Source organism: Odocoileus virginianus, chromosome 9, assembly GCF_023699985.2.
Source record: "Odocoileus virginianus isolate 20LAN1187 ecotype Illinois chromosome 9, Ovbor_1.2, whole genome shotgun sequence".
In the NCBI taxonomy this organism is placed as follows: domain Eukaryota; kingdom Metazoa; phylum Chordata; class Mammalia; order Artiodactyla; family Cervidae; genus Odocoileus; species Odocoileus virginianus.
In genome coordinates this window covers 2,550,190-2,575,455 of record NC_069682.1, presented here as the reverse complement: position 1 = coordinate 2,575,455, position 25,266 = coordinate 2,550,190, and the positions used below count along the sequence as shown (strand labels likewise).

Below are 25,266 nucleotides of genomic sequence, written 5' to 3'. Positions count from 1 at the left end.
ACAGGCATCTTTGCTGTGCTGTGCTTAGTCACTCAGTCATGTCTGACTCTTTGCGACCCCATAGACAGTAGCTCCCCTCTGTCCTTGGGGATTCTCTAGGCAAGAATACTGGAGTGGGTTGCCATGCCCTGTTCAGGGGTTCTTCCCAACTCAGGGATCAAACCCAGGTCTCCCACATTGCAGGCAGATTCTTTACAATCTGAACCACCAGGGAAGACCAAGAATACTGGAGTGGGTAGCCTATCCCTTCTCCAGCAGATCTTCCTGACCCAGGAATCAAATTGGGGTCTCCTGCATTGCAGGCAGATTCTTTACCAGTTGAGCTACCTACCCAGGAGGCCCCTACAGTCTTCTTTACACACTTTCAAAATGGGACTCTTGATCTCAGATGTGCTCCTTTTTAATGCTTTCCTCACTCTGACTATACAATGCAACCTCTCCAATTTGTACAAGCCAGAAATCTGGGAAGTGTTCTCCATGCAGCCCTCCTCAAACCCTACCCACAAATCCAAGCCTTACTCACATCTCATCTAGTCTGCCTCCAAATACACTTCAAATCCACCTTCTTCCTTATGTATCGACAACCATTAATAAATTAGTCATTCCTGTTGCATCATGCATGGCTGTAAAACCTAATGCCTTAAAACAGTGATGAAGATTTTATATCTCATAGAAATTTTATGAATCTAGAGTATGGAGTGGTGTAGCTACATGATTCTGAGTAGGGGTCTCTCTTGAGTGTTCGTGAACTATGGGCCAGGGCTATAGCAATCTGAAAGCTTTACCAGGGCTACAAGATCTGCTTCCAACGTGGCTCACCCACACGTTTGGGGAGTTTGGCCTGGTTGTTGGTAGGAGATTTCAGTTCCTCCCTGCAGGGAAGTCTCCAGAGGGCTACTTGAGCATGCCCACACCATGGCAGCTGCTACCCCATGAGAATAGTCCACAAGAGAGAAAATGGGAGGCTGCACTGTCCCTTTGGCTTACCTTTGGAAGACACACAGCATCGTTTTTGTCTGACCTTATCGATTACACAGATCAGCCCTATTTAATGTTGGAGGGTGGTACACCAGGATGTGAAAACCAGGAGGAGAGGCTCAGCGGGGCAAATTTGGAGACTGGTGGACACAACAGCCAACACTAAATATGCCACAATGATTTCTCACCTAGAATATTACAACATGCTGGTTAATAACTTCACTTCTGACTCTCTTCTTATCTCAGCCTTTTCCACAAAGCAATTAGAATGATCTTTCCAATAAAGAGAATTGTATCATGTCATTTTCCAGCTTCAATCCTTTTAATGTCATGATATTGGACTTAGACAGAAATTCACAGTCTTTATCCATCCAGGCAAGTTCTTCAGAAGCTAGTCCCAGCCTCCCGTTCAGTGCTCTCCCCCGGCTGCTTTCTTTGTCCAAGCCCCTTCGGTCTCACCAACCAGGTTCTTTCCCACTAAAGGGTTTTTGCAGGTCCTACTTGTCTGTGTGCAAATTGCATCCCTCCACTCCATCCTTCCGTCTGGAAGTTTCTGCTCACTCTTTAGGTCTCTGGCTAGCTACTTCCTCAGAGAGGCCGTCCTAGCCTTCCAAACTAAAACTTCACCCTGTATTTTTCCATGACAATTCATCACAATTTATGGTGAACTTTTGAGTGTGTTTTATTACTGTCTCACTACTGCGGTGGCACGAGCCAAGGGAACGGCGGCTCTGCCTTGTTTAGCATTCTCCACCAAGTGCCTAGGGTGCTGATGGGAACATAGTAGATCCTCAGTATTTATTGAACAAAATGAATGAATGGGTGGGTGGGTGGCTAGTAGCCTTTAAGAGGATTTCACTAGATCTCCCCTTTAATTTTCTCTTCTGTTAAGCTTTGCCAACACTCCCAATGCTAGAGGTGAAAAAACTAGAGATGAGAAAGACAGCAACAACCATAAAAGTTTAGATTATAATAGAACTATTTCTTACTGCATGACATCCCTCATATGTGGAATCTAAAAAGGAAGGATACAAATGAACTCACTTACAAAAGAGAGACAGAGGGAATTCAGTTTCCTGGGAGTTGGGAGCAAGAGGCTGGTGGAAAGGATATTTAGGGAGTTTGGGATGAACATGTACACACTGCTATATTTAAACGGATAACCATCAAGGACCAACTCCATAGCACATGGAATTCTGCTCAGTGTTATGTGGCAGCATGGATGGGAGGTAAGTTTGCAGGAGAACTGATACATGTATATGTACGGCTGACTCCCTTCACTGCTCACCTGAAACTACCGCAACATTGTTAACTGGTTATACCATAATACGAAGTGAAAGCTTCTTAAAAATGGAACTATTTCTCCTCCCTATTTAGATCATATTTTCCCCAAAATTTTGAAAAGGATTAAACTTTTTGGACTATTGATTTTTAGAATGAGATTTAAAAATTTAAGAACATTTTGCTCTACTCAAGATGATTCCTATAAACAGAAAAGATGATAGAGAAAACCACCAAACTAATGACTGCATTTGAATCAATACATATATTTAGATTTTTTGTCAGACATTTCTTACTGATTTATTTGACTGAATAGTTTAGACAATATCATCTGCTCTTGTTCTTTGTGTGTGTGCATTTCTACTCACACACATCAAATGAAGAAAAGCCAAAGGCCTCACAAAGCAAAGAAAGAATTTTGTTGTCACCCAGCTTGTGCTACTGCAGTTCTGTGGGTCTGTGACCCAGAGGAAGTCCTTACAGGACTTCCTTACAGGAAGAAGTAAGGCAATCTGCTCTTACCCTGGTGCACAGCAGGGGTAATTTTAATGCTCCAGAACATGTTTATCTGCTGATGTGTGGTCTACACGTACAGTATTTTCATCCTGTCTGCACTACATCCCATCTTACCTTCTAAAAAGAAAAGCTCTTGCAGGGTCATTTGCAAAGAGCTTTTGAGACTATTTGCTTCTTGCTTATTTGACAATAATTATGAAAAAGTACTGGGATTGCAATTTTTATGCATGCTGGGCCCTGGAATGAAGTTGAGACTCAACTAGTAAGCAATGGGGTAAGGGAGCCCTGCTACCAGTGAGGACTGATTAGAAGCTCCACAGATAGCTATATTTTGAGTGGCAAAATAGAAAGCTAATATAGCCAAGTAGAAAGAAACATTCTAAAGAACAGATGCAGCAACTCAGAAGTATAATTGTCAGGGATGAATTAGCAAAGAACAAATTTCTCTACATGTGACTAGGCACTAAGATAGCACATGCATACTTTTTACTCTGTCCAATGACTAATTTTAAAACAATTTACATTTAGATGATGTTATATTTCAATGCAGCAGGAAAACCCCTGGAGGGGTTTTAAGACTATCCTATGGGTTTGGGAAACTGATGGTCTTCTACCTGATTCAGCTGATTCCTCCACCAGCCTAGGGATTTCCTTGACTTCAGTAATGCTACAGTTCCAGATAATTCTCAATATCCTTCACAGGTCTTTTCTTTTGGTATTAGGACTTTTAATGTCATAGGAAGAATAAATATGATTCCATATTAGATCTGGTTTTGAGAAGGAAATGGCAAACCACTTCAGTATTCTTGCCTTGAGAACCTCATGAACAGTATGAAAAGGCAAAAAGATAGGACACTGAAAGATGAACTCCCCAGGTCAGTAGGTGCCCAATATGCTACTGGAGATCAGTGGAGAAATAACTCCAGAAAGAATGAAGAGACTGAGCCAAAGTAAGTTTTGTCAAGAGAATGCACTAGTCATAGTAAACACCCTCTTCCAACAATACATGAGAAGACTCTACATATGGATATCACCAGATGGTCAACACTGAAATCAGATTGATTATATTCTTTGCAGCCAAAGGTGGAGAAGCTCTATACGGCCAGTGAATACAAGACTGGGAGCTGACTTTGGCTCAGATCATGAACTCCTTACTGCCAAATTCAGATTTAAATTGAAGAAAGTAGGGAAAATCACTAGACCATTCAGGTATGACCTAAATCAAATACTTTACAATTATACAATGGAAGTGACAAATAGATTCAAGGGACTAGATCTGATAGAGTGCCTGATGAACTATGGATGGAGGTTCGTGACATTGTACAGGAGACAGGGATCAAGACCATGCCCAAGTAAAATAAATGCAGAAAGGCAAAATGGCTGTCAGAGGAGGCCTTACAAATAGCTGTGAAAAGAAGAGAAGCAAAAAGCAAAGGAGAAAAGGAAAGATATACCCATTTGAATGCAGAGTTCCAAAGAATAGCAAGGAGAGATAAGAAAGCCTTCCTCAGTGATCATTGCAAAGAAATAGAGGAAAACAATAGAATGGGAAAGACTAGAGATCTCTTCAAGAAAATTAAAGATACCAAGGGAACATTTCACACAAAGATGGGCTCAATAAAGGACAGAAATGGTATGGACCTAATAGAAGCAGAAGATATTAAGAAGAGGTGGCAAGAATACACAGAACTATACAAAAAAGATCCTCTCAGATAATCATGATGGTGTGATCACTCACCTAGAGCCAGATATCCTGGAATCTGAAGTCAAGTGGGCCTTAGGAAGCATCACTATGAACAAAGCTAGTGGAGGTGATGGAATTCCAGTTGAGCTATTTCAAATCCTGAAAGATGATGCTGTGAAAGTGCTGCACTCAATATGCCAGCAAATTTGGAAAACTCAGCAGTGGCCACAGGACTGGAAAAGGTCAGTTTTCATTCCAATCCCAAAGAAAAGCAATGCCAAAGAATGCTCAAACTATGGCACAATTGCACTCCTCTCACACACTAGAAAATTAATGCTCAAAATTCCCCAAGCCAGGCTTCAACAATACATGAACTGTGAACTTCCTGATGTTCAAGCTGGTTTTAAAAAAGGCAGAGGAACCAGAGATCAAGTTGCCAACATCTGCTGGATCATTGAAAAAGCAAGAGAGTTCCAGAAAAACTTCTATTTCTGCTTTATTGACTATGCCAAAGCCTTTGACTATGTGGATCACAAAACTGTGGAAAATTCTTAAAGAGGTGGGAATACCAGACCACCTGACCTGCCTCTTGAGAAACCTGTATGCAGGTCAGGAAGCAGCAGTTAGAACTAAACATGGAACAACAGACTGGTTCCAAATTGGGAAAGGAGTACATCAAGGCTATATATTGTCACCCTGCTTATTTAACTTATATGCAGAATGCATCATGAGAAATGCTGGGCTGGATGAAGCACAAGCTGGAATTAAGATTGCTGGGAGAAATATCAATAACCTCAAATATGCAGATGACACCACTCTTATGGCAGAAAGTGAAGAAGAACTAAAGAGCCTCTTGATGAAAGTGAAAGAGGAGAGTGAAAAACTTGGCTTAAAGTTCAACATTCAGAAAACTAAGATCATGGCATCTGGTCCCATCATTTCATGGGAAATAGATGGGTAAACAGTGGAAACAGTATCAGACTTTATTTTTTTGGGCTCCAAAATCACTGCAGATGGTGAATGCAGCTAAGAAATTAAAAGACGCTTGCCCCTTGGAAGAAAAGCTATGACCAACCAAGACAACATATTAAAAAGCCGAGAGATTACTTTGCCAACAAAGGTCCATCTGGTCAAGGCTATGGTTTTCCCAGTGGTCATGTACGGATGTGAGAGTTGGACTATAAAGAAAGCTGAGCGCCAAAGAATTGATGCTTTTGAACTGTGGTGCTGGAGAAGACTCTTGAGAGTCCCTTGGACTGCAAGGAGATCCAACCAGTCCATCCTAAGGGAAATCAGTCCTGGGTGTTCATTAGAAGGACTGATGTTGAAGTTGAAACTCCAATACTTTGGCCACCTAATGGGAAAGTCTGACTCATTTGAAAAGACCCTAATGCTGGGAAAGATTGAAGGTAGGAGGAGAAGGGGACAACAGAGGATGAGATGGTTGGATGGCATCACCAATCAATGGACATGAGTTTGAATAAGCTCCGGGAGTTGGTGATGGACAGGGAGGCCTGGCGTGCTGCAGTCCATGAGGTTGCAAAGAGTCGGACATGACTGAGTGACTGAACTGAACTGACTAGATCTGTTTGCCATTTCCTTCTCCATGGGATCTTCCTGACCCAGGGATCGAACCCAGGTCTCCCTCATTGTAGGCAGATTCTTTACCCTCTGAGCCACCAGGGAAGACCTCTGTTGCTTTAACATTTGTATTCTGCTGCTTTCGCTATAAGTCAAGAATGCTTCCTATAGCCTGAAATATACAGTAGAGCCCATTCTTGAGGATCTGACCTTTAAGGGTATAGCATTTTCCCATCCAAACAGAGATTTAAAAGTTGCAGAAGAGAATAACATTTGTCTTGCTGGAGGTTTACAGGAACATTGTGAGCTGACCTAGTGGAGAGCTATAAGAACAAATGATTCCTACACCAAGAAGTTTGCAATAATCAAGCATTGCTCACCTTGACTTTAAAAATGGCTTGCTGAAAGCCTTTGGGAAATTTGGGGCTTTTGGAGCATATGAGCCACCTGTTCTCCTTGCATGGCCCTATAATAAAGCTTCCTCTGCTTCAAATTCCGATATTCTTGTGTTGCTTGGCCTTACTGTGCATCAGGCACAGAAACTTGCATCCCTTAACAGTAACAAAAGCCAATTTAATGAAAAGAGAATGTGATGACTCCTAAAGCTTAGAATTTCAGGAGGTGGACTGAGCAAGCTTGGATCTGAGACAGAACACTTCTCTCTGCTGCGCTTGCTGGCGTTCTCCGCCAGCTCCTTGCTCTCTCAGCTCTGCTCTCATTTGTGTGACCTCCAACCTCAGCTGGAGTGTCCCCATAAGGGAGCAAAACTGCACCAGCAGCTCGTCTAACATCCCGCTGAATTCCCAAAGAGTGCCTCTCTGCTCCGATGAGCCAGTAAGAACCATACTAGAACTCTCAGAGGACCTAGCTCTGACCCTTCCCCTGCCAGAATTTCTAGTTAAGGTTTTAATCACACTGCCTTTTCTCCCCATTTGTTGGATTGGGTCTTTCCTGCAAAATGCTGTTCTTTCCACCAGACTCGTCCCTTCCATCAGGGCCAACTTAATTTTTTCCTCATCCTTCAGATCTCTGCTAAAATGCTATTTCATTTCCCTGATTCTGGAGCACACACTGTAACTTTACATGTTGTGTAAGAAAAGGGTTAAACTTGCAGCTACACAGGGTAACTCTGTACTCATCTCCTGGGATGTCTACAAGTCTGGTCAAGGGAAGAATGAAATAAACTAGCTACAACTTTATAGTGTGCTGTTTAAAGTGTGAAATTCCCCTAGAGGCAACCTGTATTAGTTTGTCTACACTTTTTAGGGATGCACAGATTGATAGTTTGTATCTGGTTTCGCAGGCAATACAGCCTGGGTTTTTATAGAGCCAGTGCTATAAAATAGCCCTTGATAAATGTGCGCCTGGACTCATGAGTTATCTTGCTGGTGTATAATCTGAAGATGAAGTGTGCCCTGTTCTGAGAAACTAAGAAACGACCTGGGGAGTTATACCTAGAAGTCTTGGACCCAAATATACCCTCTGTCCTACTATATCATTTACTTGTATTGGAGACTTCCTTAAGTATATCCTGTGGAATCTTTTGAATATTCTGATAATCTTCAATTATTTAAATGTCACAGATAGTCAAATATGTATTTTGTGATTATTCTATTAATCATTATTTATAAAGGATGAGATGATTGGATGGCATCACTGATGCAATGGACATGAACTTGGGCAAACTGTGGGAGATGGTGAGGGACAGGGAAGCCTGGCACGCTGCAGTCTATGGGGTCATGAAGAGTTGGACATGACTTGGCAACTGACAACAACAAAATCAGGGTCCAACCAGGGATGCAAAAACCACTCTGAATTCTTCAGAAGGGAAGTTAATGTAAGGTTTCGGTGCACAGATGATAGAAGAGTTTGAGGAATCAATCAGGGCATGGTGAGGTGGCCCAGACAGTAACAAAAACAAAGGGAGCTGGTATCACCCCCAGGCTAAAGTGACAGCGGGAGGAGGTGGCAACACCAGAGCAGAGAGGCCAGGGTCAGGCAGTGCGAGCTGGAACTAGGGCAGCAGTCAGTTGGCAACTGGACCCACAGGGGAGACAGACGTAGCAATCACCTGGGATGCTGTCAGGGCAAAGAGGGAAAAGCAGAACTAGCCTGGCTTCTCCTCTTCTTACTACGAGCAAAGCTGGTGGAGGTGATGGAGTTCCAGGTGAGCTATTTCAAATCCTAAAAGATGATGCTGTTAAAATGCTGCACGCAACATGCAGCAAATATGGAAAACTCAGCAGTGGTCACAAGACTGGAAAAGGTCAGTTTTCATTCCAGTCCCAAAGAAGGGTAGTGCCAAAGAACGTTCAAACTACCACACAATTGTACTCATTTCACATGGTAGCAAGGTGATGCTCAAAATCCTTCAAGCTGGACTTAAACAGTATGTGAACCAAGAATTTCCAGATGTTCAAGTTGGATTTAGAAAAGGCAGAGGAACCTGAGACCAAATTGCCAACATTTATTGGATCACAGAAAAAACAGGGGAATTCCAGGAAAACATCCACTTTTGCTTTATTGACTACACTAAAGCCTTAGACTGTGTGGATCACAACAAACTGTGGAAAATTATCAAAGACATGGGAATACCAGACTACCTTACTTGCCTCCTGAGAAACCTGTATGCAGGTCAAGAAGCAACAATTAGAACTGGACATGGAATAACAGACTGGTTCAAAATTGGGAAAGGAGTATGTCAAGGGTGTATATTGTCACCCCACTTATTTAACTTTTATGCAGAGTACATCATGCGAAGTGCTGGGCTGGATGAAGTTCAAACTGGAATCAAGATTGCCGGGAGAAATACCAACAACCTCAGATATGCAGATGACAACATCTTATGGCAAAAAGTGAAGAGACTCTAAAGAACCTCCTGATGAAAGTGAAAGAAGAAAGTAAAAAAGCTGGCTTAAAACTCAACGCAGAAAAAAATAAGATCATGGCATCTGGTCCCATCACTTCATGGCAAATAGATGGGGAAAAAAGGAAATAGTGAGAGACTTTATCTTCTTGCACTCCAAAATTGCTGCAGACGGTGACTGCAGCCATGAAATTAAAAGACACTTGCTCCTTGGAAGAAAAGCTATGACAAACTTAGACAGCATATTAAAAAGCAGAGATATTACTTTGCTGACAAATGTCCATATAGTCAAAGCTATGGTTTTTCCAGTAGTCATGTACAGATGTGAGAGTTGGACCATAAAGAAAGCTGAGCGCTGAAGAATTGATGCTTTCGAATTGTGGTGCTGGAGCATATTATTGAGTGTCCCTTGGACAGAAAGGAGATCAAACCAGTCCATCCTAAAGGAAATCAACCTTGAATAGTCATTGAAAGGACTGATGAAGCTGAAGCCGCAATACTTTGGCCACCTGATATGAAGAGATGACTCATTGGAAAAGACCCTGATGCTGGGAAAAATTGAGGGCAAGAGGAGAAGGGGATGACAGAGGATGAGATGGTTGGATGGCATCACCGACTCAATGAACATGAGTTTGGGCAAACACTGAGAGATAGCGAAGGGCAGAGAAGCCTGGTGTGCTGCAGTCCATGGGGTTGCAAAGAGTCGGATATGACTGAGCAGCTGAACAACGCCTTCCTCTCCACTCCTATCTCTTACCAGCATCTGCCATTGTCCTAATCTACCTGGAAGCCAGATTATGCCAAAAACATGGAAAGACAATCTGAATGGGTCACGACTGTGAGGAGACACCACAGAGGAATAGCAAGGAACAACCCCAGGATTATCATTATCAGTGCTCAGCAGATACACACCGAATGAATAAAACCAAACTGTGTACAGAACAACTATCACTGCTGCTTCTAAGTCACGTCAGTCGTGTCTGACTCTGTGTGACCCCATAGACGGCAGCCCACCAGGCTCCCCTGTCCCTGGGATTCTCCAGGCAAGAACACTGGAGTGGGATTCCATTTCCTTCTCCAATGCATGAAAGTGAAAAGTGAAAGTGAAGTCGCTCAGTAGTATCCAACTCTTCTCAACCCCATGGACTGCAGCCCACCAGGCTCCTCTGTCCATGGGATTTTCCAGGCAAGAGTACTGGGGTGGGGTGCCACTGCCTTCGCCACAAGTATCACTGGTTGACTCAATGTTCCTAGAAAGGCCTAGATCTATAACAAAATGCATGTGTCGCCTAGACCAGAGGTCCCTGCCCAGAGGAGAATGTGGAGAGACACAGTCAGTTGGCCTGGCTGCTGTTATTTAGGGATGATCCTGTTGCTGATCAATCCTCCTCCTGGTTAAGGCTTTCCTTAGCTTTGCAAGACATTGCTTTATCTTGGGATGAATTACTGGTGAATCTTTATCAGTAATCCTCTGTCTATTGGCCATTTCATTTGTTCTGTGTTGACTTCAGAATTTACCTTTTATGAGGTGAGGTAATACTTATCTTACTTCCAACTCTCTTAGGAGGGAAACACACTGGAGCCTGTATGTCCCAATAACAAAGAATATAATAATCTCCCAAGAGTAAAGAATACATGGATATTTCACCTCATCTTGTAAAAAACTAAATCTATGGAAATTAAATTGTCTTTTGTGTATTAGTTCTTCTTCAGAATCTTTTTTTGCTGAAGATACAGAGGAAAGACAATTATTCTCAACTATAAATAAAACACATACACCACACAATACTCAACTATTTATCTAGGATAAAAAAATCTTCAATGACTTCTAGAATGTTAACAGAATATTAAGTTCTTCCTTACTGCCCAAATAAAATTCATGATATGGTAACAATGATACCTAATGATCTAAGTATATTAGCATGAGCTTATTTGATTTTCATAAAAGCCCCATATACCTTCATTTGTAAACTTTCCCCAGGATCCACTGTTACATAAACACAATTTTAGGAAAAATATATACCTTAGGCAATTATTTGGAAAATAATAATGCAGTACAGATGACTATTTACTTCAAATTTATGCCTTTTTGTAGAAGCCTGAATTCTCTTTTCATACTGCTCCCTTAAAAACAGACTATTGGCTGAGTGGTTCTCTTGGGGACCTTCATGCTCATAGTGAATCTGCCTAGTTGTGAATTCAATAAAAATTGCTAAGCTAACAGCACTGGGGTTGGTTCATTTGTACCAATTAGACATGACCATATCCTGAGCATGAGGTTGAATACATCTTCCTGTCTCTCCTGTTTATAGTTTTTCAGTGACTGATAATACCAACTCAAGTTTGAAGAATCAGACACTGCCAGTGGGATATGTGAGCTTTCTCTAAGTTGCTGCTGAATTGGCTCTCACTGCTGTTCTTTCTTGTTCTTTGTAATTAAGAATGATTTAGACAAGTTTTCTCCTTTCTTTTTAAGGAGAAAGCATGTAGTAAAAAAATGAACCTCAAGCCATCACTATCTAAAGCTTTGCAGACAAAAGCATGCCATTTACAGGAGACGCTGCAGAGCTGCCCAGATCTCCTCTAACTCCTGGAGTACCCATTGCTTAGCTACTGTGGTTGGTGGTGCTTCTAGCTCAGTTACCCTCTCCTCTGGAGGATTGCCCTTGGTTGACTGGAGGCAACTTGTCGGTGAGCAAGGTGAAAAATCTGAGGTTTCTAATAGCTAGCCTCCTTCCTTCTGGGCAGGGGGCAAACTCTGTGCTATAATTCATCCTCCAAAGCTCTCCATGGAATCGGGCTAGGGCTAGCTTTCTCTGTTTTAGGTCCTCCTTCTGTTTTATCCTGCTCCCATCATCTCTTAAAAGTTTCTCGGGAACACTCCCACAATAAGACACATACAAGAGTCTTCAGCTCCCTGTTTCTAGGGAGCTCAGCCTAAGACACTGCTTTCATTAGCTATCTCTTTAGACTCTATAAAAATTTGATTAGGCTCTGTAGACCAAAAAAGTGAACACTGGTTCACTATCTGCTAGAATGACTATGACTAAGAATTAGTAACTATTTCTACAGCAAATGTGCACTGTTCATCTTTGTCTGATTATCAAAAACTAGACAAAGTGTCTACAGGTTTAAGTCACTTTAGTTGACAGCTTGAAAATGAATCTTTTACTCTTCTGATTGCCTAGGTTGGAATCCACATCCCTGTGCCTCCTTTTGTTTACTTTGCAGCCAAGATCAAAAGAAGTTTAAAAACAGATCACTTATGGAGCATGAACCAAGCAAACTAGAAACCTTATAGATGTTATTCCATTTGATTATCACAACAGTTTATTAAAGGGCATATTATTATCCTTTCTTCATAGATGAAACTGAGGCTCAGAGACAATTTGTAACTTGACCCAAAGACATGAGACTAGTAAATGGCAGAGTGAGGATTCAAACATACTGACTACAAAACCACACTCCTAACCAGTTCAGCCAAGTGTACATTTGAAGGTCAGCATAGAGGAGGGCGGGCTTCCCAGGTGGCGTTAGTTGTGAAGAACCCATCTGCCAATGCAGGAGTCACAGGAGATGCAGGTTCAAACCTTGGGTTGGAATATCCCCTGGAGTAGAAAATGGCAACCCATTCTAGTATTCTTGCCTGGAAGATTTCACAGACAGAGGAGCCTGGCAGGCCACAGGCCACGGGCTGGCAAAGAATTGGACGTGACCGAGTGACTGAGCACGCAGAGGTGGGTGTAGAAAAGAGTATTTCCCTCAGCTTCAGCTCCTGCACATCATTCCTGCAGGACACTCTGTTGGTGACCACCTGGAATCCAGGCGTTTCTTTTCCCATGCTGTTCACCCGACCCAGCTACTTCCCACTTTCCAGCCAGTTGCTCACACCATGACCCACCAATTCAGTTTGCTGGGCTGCCCTTGAGTACTGGAATAGCCTTACAGGCACTCCCTCTAGCCTGTAACCGATTGGCCTGGGAATCCAGAGGCCCGGCACCCTTCCCTGGCGCTCTGCAGCTTGCCAAGGGCTGCATGGAAGCTGGGGTTTCATCAGAAACTCCCCATTTCTGTGCCTGCCTCCTTTTCCCATCACTGGCTTCTTCCCTTGTCTGGCCCCCCAGGAACCACTTCCTTGACAAACCACTTGTATCTGAATTCTTGGCTCAGCGTTTCTTTTTTTAAAAAGTTTCCTTTCATTTTATTTTTTAGGGCATCGTTGCTTCCCAACGCTGCATCAGTCTCTGCTGCTCAGCGCAGTGAGGCAGCTGTGTGCACAGACAGCCCCTGCTCTGGGGACTGCCTTCCATTCAGGTCTCTGCAGGGCATCAGGCAGAGTCTCCTGTGCGTCAAACAGGCTACCCATCTTACACACATTAGTGTACACATGTCGATCCCATCGCCCAGTGCATCCCCTCTCCTTCCCCTGCCTGGTGTCCTTTTGTTCCTCTGTGCCTGTCTCTCTATTTCTGCCTCGCCAACAGGTTCAGCCATAGCATTTTTCTAGATTCCACATATAAGCCTTAATATGCAATGTTTTTCTCTTTCTGACTTACTTCACCTAGAGATTGCATGACAATCTCTAGGTTCTGAGAGAATCTTAACTAAGTTAATATACATACATATATATACTTATATAAGAATAAAAGAAGCAAATACTACTGATAAAATCACTTAAAAAAAATTTTTTTTTTTTTTCCCATGCTGGACTTCTGGATCAACTTGTATTTTTTTAATTTTGTTGTTGTTTTTTATTGTAAATTAATGCATAGCTTTTGTAAGAAAGAAAAAGATAGAAAAAATGGATGAGCTACATAAGACAATAACAACCAATGCATAATTCTAAAACCCAGAAAATTACTATTTTATGTGTTGCATATTTACAAGTCTGAGATCACTATTCATACTATTTATAATACTTTAAATTAATATTTTTAAGTTTGACAGATGGTCTTTCTAAGTCAGCAAAATGTCCTCTCCAAATATTTTATGCTTATATGGAATTCTATATGATAATTTGGTAGCAGTGGGGCCAAGCTCCCAGGTGATATTGATGCTGCTGATCAATGGACCACTCTCTGAAGAGCACTGATGGCCTTATGGGACATCAAAGACCTTTGGCTTTGCTCTGTTTGAGTTTAGAGTTGAACTCAAAATAAACTATGCCACTTGAATGTCCCCTCACACAAGTCCCATTCAAACATGTTGCTGAGTCACTTGAATGAGTATAAACACTTCATATATATGAGAGAATTAATAGGATGTGACATTAACACATTCTCACAGTTTAGGTTTCAAACGGTCGAGGGTGATCACAGAATAGCACTGTCTATGAAACTGGCGTTGAGAAACTGTTGTATTTACCAGAGTGACAGCAAAGAATTAAAGACTCTGAAAACCTATTGCAGACTCATTTTTCTTGTTCTTGAATGAAACCATGGGTAGGCATCTCCTTTTACATTCAAGAAAGAGAAAACCCTCCAGTTACTGTGGGAAATAAAATGTCATGTCCTCAAGAGCTAGCTCGAAGGAGCTTTCACTGACCAACTCAGGAACAATTTGAGCACCAAGATACATAATAACAGTATAGGATTATAACCTTTTGAGTGAAAAAGCAAAGCATGAGTTCAGACCGATTACATAATCAACACATTAAACTAATGAGGAAGAAGAGAAAGCTCTGACCAGCAATACAAAACCAACTAATAAATGCAGAAAAAATAATAGGATTAGAAAATAATCTTATGGCAACCATCACTGTAACAATTATTCCAGGCAAAAGTCGTCCATGAATGCTAAAATTAGTGGGTGAAAGTCATTGGAGTTAACAGGAAATTTATGTAGTTTCAAAGGATAAATCCATGAGATTCTTATTAAGTACAAAAGTAAAAAGAAGAACTCTACAGAGGAGAAACCAGGTAGATACCATTTTTAACCACGGGATGCAAGTTGACCAAGTTTACAGCATCAACATCATGGACCTCATGATATGATGTACTGAAAAGAACACAGTATTATTTCTGTGGTATTCCTGCCTAAGGTGCATCACTTAAATCTATTCTACAGGAGATAAAAGACAAATCAAAATCAGTTAAGGACCATTTTACAAAATAACTAGCCTGTTTTCTTCTAATATACTAATGCCAATAAGAAAGACAGAAAGATAGAGAAATTGTTCTAAGGCAAAAGAGACCAAAGAGATGTGACAACTGAATATAGCCCATGATCTGGAACTTTTTTTCTATAAAGGATCTTATTGGGACAAACAACAAAATATGAATAAGACACTTATATTAAATAGTTAATTGAAATATTAATTTCCTAATTTTGGCAATTACAGTGTGGCTATATAAACAATGTCCTTGTTATTCTGGGAAATACATATTGAAGTATTTATAGGTAAAGGCATAATATCTTCAACTGAAAAATAGTTCAGAAAAAAAATTACATGCACATATACACATCGAAAAGGGAGATAAAGCAATGTGATAAATAACATTTAGGTAGTCTGGGTGAAGAATATTCAGGAATTTTTGTAAAATTCTTGCAACTTTTCTCCAAGACTGGTGTTAAATCAAAATGTTTAAATGAAAAAGCAAACTTTCCCAAAAAAACTCATAAAACAAACAAAATTTAGTTCTGTCTAAGAGCAAATGTCCAGGCTCCATGTTATAAAACTTGTAAGTAAGCAGCGCAAGCTCCCTCGGGGAAGGTGGGCCTGGTTCGCTACTTCACTCCCTCATCCTGCCTACTTCCTGGCTCTCTAGCTACTGTTCAAGGCTTTTCCACCTGTGGGAAGTGAGGGAGGGGACTGAAGGAAAGGGGCTTCATGGTGTACATATATTTATGTACGTACACACACGTGTGTGTGTGTGTGTGTGTGGCTGACGGAGTTGTAGATTGGAATCGATGTCCTCTGGTAAGGCAGATCCTAAAACAGACTCTGTCAATGGGGTTTTGTATATATTTTTGGAGTTCCTGCCCAGCACCCATTGCATTTCTTGCTGCAGATAATGCTCCCACTCATTTTTTCACTTAGTAGAATGCTTCCAGCCATGGTCAGTTTTAAGTCTTAATTATGAGAACAAGGATACTTAATCAAACACTAATTGTTAGGTGCTGCTGTGAAGGAACTGGGTAGATGCAGTTAACATCTACAGTTAGTTGACTTTACGTAAAGATTATCTTCAATAGTCTGGGTGAATCTGACGCTATTGGTTGAAAGATCTTAAGAGCAGAACTCAGATTTTCCTGAGGAAGAAATTCCACAGTGAACTTCAGAGGTAACTCTTGCCCAGGACTTTCCAGCCTGCCTTTCCTGATGACTGGCTGCCATGCCAGCCCCACAATCATGTAGGTCAACTCCTTGCACAAATCTCTTTATCTACCTACCTACCTATCTATACCACCTATCCATCTATACTACTCCTTCTATTTCTCTGATAGAATCCTGACATACCTCTTTTCCAAGTATGAGTAAGGCCCCAGAACCAGATTTCAGTGGACATTTGTGAAGTTTCATGGTAGGTCCCTTATATCCACCCTCCCCTTTGCCCCACACATACTTGCCTTAAGGAAAAGTCACATACGGTATCTAGTCCTTCTCTGTCATATATATGTTTTTATATGGCATCTGGAAATTTTGTCCAGAGTATCAGCTACTGCATGAATACCACTTGAACTGCTTCTCAATTGCACAAGATGCTGGGGGAATCCCCCTTGCTGAGGAAATGTTTATTTTGTAGCAAACAGAATATAAGGGAGTGCCCTTTTAAATTTTTTGCTAGAGGACTCAGTCATAGATGTTGTCTTAGTTTTGGTCTTTCCAGAAGCAACCTCAGACAAGGATGTTAAGTTTCTGGGAAGTAACCCAATAAAGCCAGAATGGGTGAGGACAGGGGAGGGGCGGCGCCCAGTGAAGGGCACATTATCAAACTACCACCAAGGGCAACTTGATCCTCATCTCTCTGGGGCGCTCTCGCTGACAGTGATAATGTGCATTTCAGAATAATCTCACCAGAATGATGAGGGAGCTGGGGTGCTGATACACTGAATCTGTTCGGTCATTGAGGGCTGCTTCCAAGAAAGTGCTAATTCTCATGTACTTCAGCCCTATGGTACAAGTTTAAGTGTCACAGGCATCTTATAGCATCTGGAAGTCACGCCTGAGAGTGCTATGATTCCAAAACAGAGGAGAAATGGGTGAAGTGTCAACAGTGTCTACTGGAGGCATCAGTGTTTATTTGACCCAAAGTATCTAATGCATATCATTTATGATGATGTGTGAGAAGAAAACTGCTTCCTTAATGTATTAAAAAGGGCTTCTCTTCCCTAATATTAAATAGCTTTCATTCAGTTCCACTAAAAGAATATCTTTAACAAACATAATGATGTACATCTTGTAAATTCTTTGATGATTACACTATGTTTATGACCAAAAATGCCATTTTTCTACTACATTCTTGAGGAAGATTGAGTAATTTATCCAGGATGACATTCAAATCATTGCAAAATAAAACATGACTTCTCTAGACAGCTAAGAATATTTACAGTTGTTAAAGCAAAGACAAATATTTTGTTACAGTGCTTAACTTGTGAGTTGCTTTGACTTTGATGGGAAGCTACTTTCTCCAACATTTGGCCCCTGGGCCTCAAAATGTTGTTTATTCTGAGATGCAGCCGCTGTGCTATACGTCTTGAAGCTAGCTTCCATTGCTTGTGCTCTCTCTGTGATGTGCTTCTGAAAGGGCATCATGAAGTCATCAAAATCGACCTCATATGTGAGCCTCTCCCGGCGCAGTTCCCTCATTCTGATCAGCTCTGCTGTCGTGGCTTCGGGACTCCAGGTCTTAAACAAACAACCACATCCAGAGTGAATGTTAGCATGGCAGCCAATAAACATGCCAATATCCAGACAACCTTCAATCTGGTCAATTTAAAACTATCCAATCTACTTCTGGCAAGAGGAGAAGGGACGACAGAGGATGAGATGGTTGGATGGCATCACTGACTCAATGGACACGAGTTTGAGCAAGCTCCAGGAGATGGACAGGGAAGCCTGACGTGCTGCAGTCCATGGGGTCACAAAGAGTCAGACACGACTGAGTGACTGAACAACAACAACAAATTTTAAGTCTATTTTAACTTTTATCTCTTACATGACATTAGTGGTTACATGGGCATCACTGTTTCTGATGGTGACTACTTGAACAACTGAAATGCCCTTCAGTTACCTCTCTGATGACCCTGAGGCCTGCTGCTGTTCATTCTCAGGATGTCAAAACCAGGAAGCAATGGAATTAATAGACAGTTTACTGTCTTCATGTGTTATGGGGAAGTAAAAATTATTTTTACAGCAGGGGGCAGAAGGAGCTGGTGGTCTATTATTTGGCATGGTTTGATAAGCATTAGCAAGACCACTCTTGTTCTCCAAATATGTCTTCATCTCTTTAATTGTAGATGTTTAAGGAAGCTATGTACTAAATCCAGTCTTGATTAGTATAAAACTCCCAAGTGAGATGGTCGTAGTGCGTACAAAGAGGAAGGGTTGGACTTTAAGAAGTACCCAGAGAAAGTATCTATAAAATTCAGTGACTACAAGGCCACAAGGAATGGTACAGACCAAAGACAACTTCAATTGTTCAAGGAAAATTAAGAAGTCAATACAGAAAATAAAAATACAAGATATTGGAAGCTATACAAATTGGACTGACTTAGTTGTAAGCAGTAGGATCTAGAAAAAGGACAACTTCAAATAACAACTATAAAAGATAAGCTTTGGAGAATTGTTTGGGTGCTTTGCATAAAAAGTATTTGAAAAAAGGTATTAGGAGTTTACACCACATTATGATCTTTCTAAAGTACTTACTCTCTGTGGGATAAACGTGATATCCACTTTCTTGGTAGAACCACTGGTAATCAATGAATTGAGATGAACTACATTATCTTTACGCATCTTCTTTTCCTCCACTATGGCTGGTACAGTGTACATTGCTGAGAGTGTTTCCTGGAAATGAGCAAAAAACCAAAAAACTATCAATGTCAAAAACCTGTGTATACTTTCTAATATTCTGAAGTTGAAAAAGTGCTACTATACAAATTATAATTTGAAATGAAATAGAATATTTTTATAACTTTGGGTGGGGAGAGATAACTCTTTTGCCTTGTTTAACTTAATTAGTGTTGGTGACCAATCACAAAAGTCTCCAAGATCCCTCCTTGATCTGTGGCCATTATTAATCAGAAGGATGTATTCCTACTAAAGTGATAATGGTACATGTATTAGGAGCTGTAACTGATCAACCTTCCTTTACCTCTGACTATCCTTACTCTCTTCCTCCATGCTTATTACTCTACCGTCTGCCGATCATTCCTTCAGCTCTGTCTGCTTCCTATCACCTCTAACCCTTTCCAATTTGATAATGTTAAAACCTTTCCTTCCTGAAATTCATCCCCTATCCTGTGTCAGCCAAAAATCTCGAGGGATCCATCTGTTTTCCTAAAAGAAGCTTCCAGCCTAGAAATGTACTTAGAGCTTCCTGCTAAGGACAAATTCTTGATGTCTGGGAAACCCCCATGAACAACAACCTTCTACTGATAATTTCAGTTCAGTTCAGTTCAGTTGCTCAGTCGTGCCCAACTCTTTGCGACCCCATGAATCGCAGCATGCCAGGTCTCCCTGTCCATCACAAACTCCCGGAGTTTACTCAAACTCATGCCCATCGAGTCGGTGATGCCATCCAATCATCTCATCCTCTGTCGTCCCCTTCTCCTCCTGCCCCCAATCCCTCCCAGCATCAGGGTCTTTTCCAATGAGTCAACTCTTTGCATGAGGTGGCCAAAGTATTGGAGTTTCAGCTTCAACATCAGTCCTTCCAATGAACACCCAGGACTTATCTCCTTTAGGATGGACTGGCTGGATCTCCTTGCAGCCCAAGGGACTCTCAAGAGTCTTCTCCAACACCACAGTTCAAAAGTATCAATTTTTCGGTGCTCAGCTTTCTTCACAGTCCAACTCTCACAACCATACATGACCACTGGAAAAACCATAGCCTTGACTAGATGGACCTTTGTTGGCAAAGTAATGTCTCTGCTTTTTAATATGCTTTCTAGGTTGGTCATAACTTTCCTTCCAAGGAGTAAGCATCTTTTAATTTCATAGCTGCAGTCACCATCTGCAGTGATTTTGGAGCCCCCAAAAATAAAGTCTGACACTGTTTCCACTGTCTCCCCATCTATTTCCCATGAGGTGATGGGACCAGATGCCATGATCTTAGTTTTCTGAATGTTGAGCTTTAAGCCAACTTTTTCACTCTCCTCTTTCACTTTCCTCAAGAGGCTTTTTAGTTCCTCTTCACTTTCTGCCATAAGGGTGGTGTCATCTGCATATTTGAGGTTATTGATATTTCTCCTGGCAATCTTAATTCCAGCTTGTGCTTCTTCCAGCCCAGCGTTTCTCATGATGTACTCTGCATATAAGTTAAATAAGCAGGGTGACAACAAACAGCCTTAATGTACTCCTTTTCCTATTTGGAACCAGTCTGTTGTTCCATGTCCAGTTCTAACTGTTGCTTCCTGACCTGCATATAGGTTTCTCAAGAGGCAGGTCAGATGGTCTGGTATTCCCATCTCCTTCAGAATTTCCCACAGTTGATAATTTAGAGGGACCCAAACCACTGCAGATTACCAGGATAAATTTGGCACCTTTAAAGCCTTCTAGAGTCATTTTACAGGATTATCCAAGTTACATATCCTAGGGTTCATAATAATAAAAATTCCTTGGGAGTTGGGTGGTAAAGTGGGTAGTGAAAGATTATGAAATCAAAATGAATGAAAATCATGCTTTACTTCTTTTCTCGTAAATGTTACCCTACACTTCCCTTTTGGGACACCTTATCAAATCTGTGTAATTCAGGTCTAAGTGTATATACACTTCTAATATAAGTTCTTTTTTCAACATTCTAACAGTATTTGGTTCAACCAATTTGTTTTTTGTGTGGATTCTGTCTTCAATGAGAACTTTTTAGACTTTTCAGTAATAGGAAATTTCTTGCTAGATATTTCTTTAGAACTATTGCCTACTGGTCCTGAAAACATGGACTGCATATTATTTGCCCATGAACTGTAACAATAAGTAAATGGTGCTGCAACCACACCGGGTACTAATGAGGAGTCAACTGCTTCCCTTTTTTTTTTTCATTTATTTTTATTAGTTGGAGGCTAATTACTTTACAATATTGAAGTGGGTTTTGTCATACATTGAAATGAATTAGCCATGAGGTTACATGTATTCTCCATCCTGATCCCCCCTCCCACCTCCCTCTCCACCTGATTCCTCTGGGTCTTCCCATTGCACCAGGCCCGAGCACTTGTCTCATGCACCCAACCTGGGCTGGTGATCTGTTTCACTATAGATAATATACATGTTTCGATGCTGTTCTTTCGAAACATCCCACCCTCGCCTTCTCCCACAGAGTCCAAAAGTCTGTTCTGTACATCTGTGTCTCTTTTTCTGTTTTGCATATAGGGTTATCATTACCATCTTTCTAAATTCCATATATATGTGTTAGTATGTGGTAATGTTATTTATCTTTCTGGCTTACTTCACTCTGTATAATGGGCTCCAGTTTCATCCATCTCATTAGAACTGATTCAAATTAATTCTTTTTAATGGCTGAGTAATATTCCATGGTGTATATGTACCACAGCTTCCTTATCCATTCGTCTGCTGATGGGCATCTAGGTTGCTTCCATGTCCTGGCTATTATAAAGAGTGCTGCGATGAACATTGGGGTGCACGTGTCTCTTTCAGATCTGGTTTCCTTGGTGTGTATGCCCAGAAGTGGGATTGCTGGGTCATATGGCAGTTCTATTTCCAGCTTTTTAAGAAATCTCCACACTGTTCTCCATAGTGGCTGTACTAGTTTGCATTCTCACCAACAGTGTAAGAGGGTTCCCTTTTCTCCACACCCTCTCCAGCATTTATTGCTTGTAGACTTTTGGATGGCAGCCATCCTGACTGGAGTGTAATGGTACCTCATTGTGGTTTTGATTTGCATTTCTCTGATAATGAATGATGTTGAGCATCTTTTCATGTGTTTGTTAGCCATCTGTATATCTTCTTTGGAGAAATGTCTGTTGAGTTCTTTGGCCCATTTTTTGATTGGGTCATTTATTTTTCTGGAATTGAGCTTCAGGAGTTGCTTGTGTATTTTTGAGATTAATCCTTAGTCTGTTGCTTCATTTGCTATTATTTTCTCCAAATCTGAGGGCTGTCTTTTCACCTTGCTGATAGTTTCCTTTGTCGTGCAAAAGCTTTTAAGTTTCATTAGGTCCCATTTGTTTATTTTTGCTTTTATTTCCAATATTCTGGGATGTGGGTCATAGAGGATCCTGCTGTGATTCATGTTGGAGAGTGTTTTGCCTATGTTCTCCTCTAGGAGTTTTATAGTTTTTGGTCTTACATTTAGATCTTTAATCCATTTGGAGTTTATTTTTGTGTATGGTGTTAGAAAGTGTTCTAGTTTCATTCTTTTACAAGTGGTTGGCCAGTTTTCCCAGCACCACTTGTTAAAGAGGTTGTCTTTTTTCCATTCTATATCCTTGCCTCCTTTGTTGAAGATAAGGTGTCCATAGGTTTGTGGATTTATCTCTGGGCTTTCTATTCTGTTCTATTGATCTATATTTCTGTCTTTGTGGCAGTACCATACTGTCTTGATGACTGTGGCTTTGTAGTAGAGTCTGAGTTAGGCAGGTTGATTCCTCCAGTTCCATTCTTCTTTCTCAAGATTACTTTGGCTATTCGAGGTTTTTTTTATTTCCATACAAATTGTGAAATTATTTGTTCTAGTTCTGTGAAAAATACCGTTGGTAGCTTGATAGGGATTGCATTGAATCTATAGATTGCTTTGGGTAGTATAGCCATTTTGACAATATTGATTCTTTCAATCCATGAACATGGTATGTTTCTCCATCTGTTTGTGTCCTCTTTGATTTCTTTCATCAGTGTTTTATAGTCTTCTATGTATAGGTCTTTTGTTTCTTTAGGTAGATATACTCCTAAGCATTTTATTCATTTTGTTGCAAAGGTGAATGGTATTGTTTCCTTAATTTCCCTTTCTGTTTTCTCATTGTTAGTGTATAGGAATGCAAGGGATTTCTGTGTGTTAATTTTATATCCTGCAAGTTTACTATATTAGCTCTAGTAATTTTCTGGTAGAGTCTTTAGGGTTTTCTATGTAGAGGATCATGTCATCTGCAAACAGCGAGAGTTTCATTTCTTCATTTCCTATCTGGATTCCTTTTACTTCTTTTTCTGCTCTGATTGCTGTGGCCAACACTTCCAAAACTATGTTGAATAGTAGTGGTGAGAGTGGGCACCCTTGTCTTGTTCCTGATTTCAGGGGAAATGCTTTCAATTTTCCACCATTGAGGGTAATGCTTGCTGTGGGTTTATCATATATAGCTTTTATTTTGTTGAGCTATGTTCCTTCTATTCCTGCTTTCTGGAGAGTTTTAATCATAAATGGATGTTGAATTTTGTCAAAGGCTTTCTCTGCATCTATTGAGATAATCATATGGTTTTTATCTTTCAATTTGTTAATGTGGTGTATTACATTGGTTGATTTCCAGATATTACAGAATCCTTGCATTCCTGGGATAAAGCCCACTTGGTCATGGTGTATGATTTTTTAAATATGTTGTTGGATTCTGTTTGCTAGAATTTTGTTAAGGATTTTTGCATCTATGTTCATCAGTGATATTGGCCTGTAGTTTTCAAAATACTCGAGGAGATAATAGCTGAAAACTTCCCTTAAACAGGGAAGGAAATAGCCACCCAAGTCCAAGAAACCCAGAGAGTCCCAAACAGGATAAACCCAAGGCAAAACACCCCAAGACACATATTAATCAAATTAACAAAGATCAAACACAAAGAACAAATATAAAAAGCAGCAAGGGAGAAACAACAAATAACACACAAAGAGATTCCCATAAGGATAACAGCTGATCTATCAATAGAAACCCTCCAGGCCAGAAGGGAATGGCAGGACATACTTAAAGTAATGAAAGAGAATAACCTACAACCTAGATTACTGTACCCAGCAGGGATCTCATTCAGATATGAAGGAGAACTCAAAAGCTTTACAGACAAGCAAAAGCTGAGAGAATTCAGCACCACCAAACCAGCTCTTCAACAAATGCTAAAGGATCTTCTCTAGACAGGAAACACAGAAAGGTGGTATAAACGTGAACCCCAAACAACAAAATAAATGGCAACGGGACCATACCTATCAATAATTACCTTAAATGTAAATGGGTTGAATCCCCCAACCAAAAGACAAAGGCTGGCTGAATGGATAGAAAAACAAGACCCCTATATATGCTGTCTACAAGAGACCCACCTCAAAACAAGAGACACATACAGACTAAAAGTGAAGGGCTGGAAAAAAAATATTTCATGCAAACGGAGACCCAAAGAAAGCAGGAGTTGCAATACTCATATCAGGTAAAATAGACTTTCAAATAAAGAATGTGAAAAGAGACAAAGAAGGACACTACATAATGATCAAAGGATCAATCCAAGAAGAAGATATAACAATTATAAATATATATGCACCCAACATAGGAGCACCACAATATGTAAGGCAAATGCTAACGAGTATGAAAGAGGAAATTAATTGTAACACAATAAAAGTGGGAGACTTTAATACCCCACTCACAACTATGGATAGATCAACTAAACAGAAAATTAACAAGGAAACAAAAACTTTAAAGGACACAATGGACCAGCTAGACCTAATTGATATCTATAGGACATTTCACCCCAAAACAATCAACTTCACCTTTTTCTCAAGTGCACACAGAACCTTCTCCAGAATAGATCACATCCTGGGGCATAAATCTAGTCTTGGAAAATTCAAAAAATTGAAATCATTCCAGTCATCTTTTCTGACCACAATGCAGTAAGATTAGATCTCAATTACAGGAAAAAAATTGTTAAAAATTCAAACATATGGAGGCTAAATAACATGCTTCTGAATAACGAACAAATCATAGAAGAAATAAAAAAAGAAATCAAAATATGCATAGAAATGCATGACAATGAAAACACGACAACCCAAAAGCTATGGGACACTGTAAAAGCAGTGCTAAGGGGAAGGTTCATTGCATTACAGGCTTACCTCAAGAAACAAGAAAAAAGTAAAATAAATAACCTAACTCTACACCTAAAGCAACTAGAGAAGGAAGAAATGAAGAACCCCAGGATTAGTAGAAGGAAAGAAATCTTAAAAATTAGGGCAGAAATAAATGCAAAAGAAACTAAAGAGACCATAGCAAAAATCAACAAAGCTAAAAGCTG

The 25,266-nt window shown here is 40.5% G+C and overlaps 1 protein-coding gene across 3 annotated transcripts in view; it reads right to left on the bottom strand.

The window, feature by feature from the left end:
• Positions 1-13,576: 13,576 nt before the first annotated feature.
• ANKEF1 (ankyrin repeat and EF-hand domain containing 1) overlaps positions 13,577-25,266 on the bottom strand; it is a 33,699-nt gene continuing 22,009 nt past the window's right edge. For all 3 annotated transcript variants that reach the window (XM_070471889.1, XM_070471887.1, XM_070471888.1), the window contains 2 exons: positions 18,775-18,912; positions 13,577-17,754 (listed from right to left, as the gene is read on the bottom strand). In XM_070471889.1, the coding sequence (XP_070327990.1) occupies positions 17,494-17,754; positions 18,775-18,912 (399 nt within the window). In that variant the 3' untranslated portion in view covers positions 13,577-17,493. The remainder of the gene's footprint in view (positions 17,755-18,774; positions 18,913-25,266) is intronic.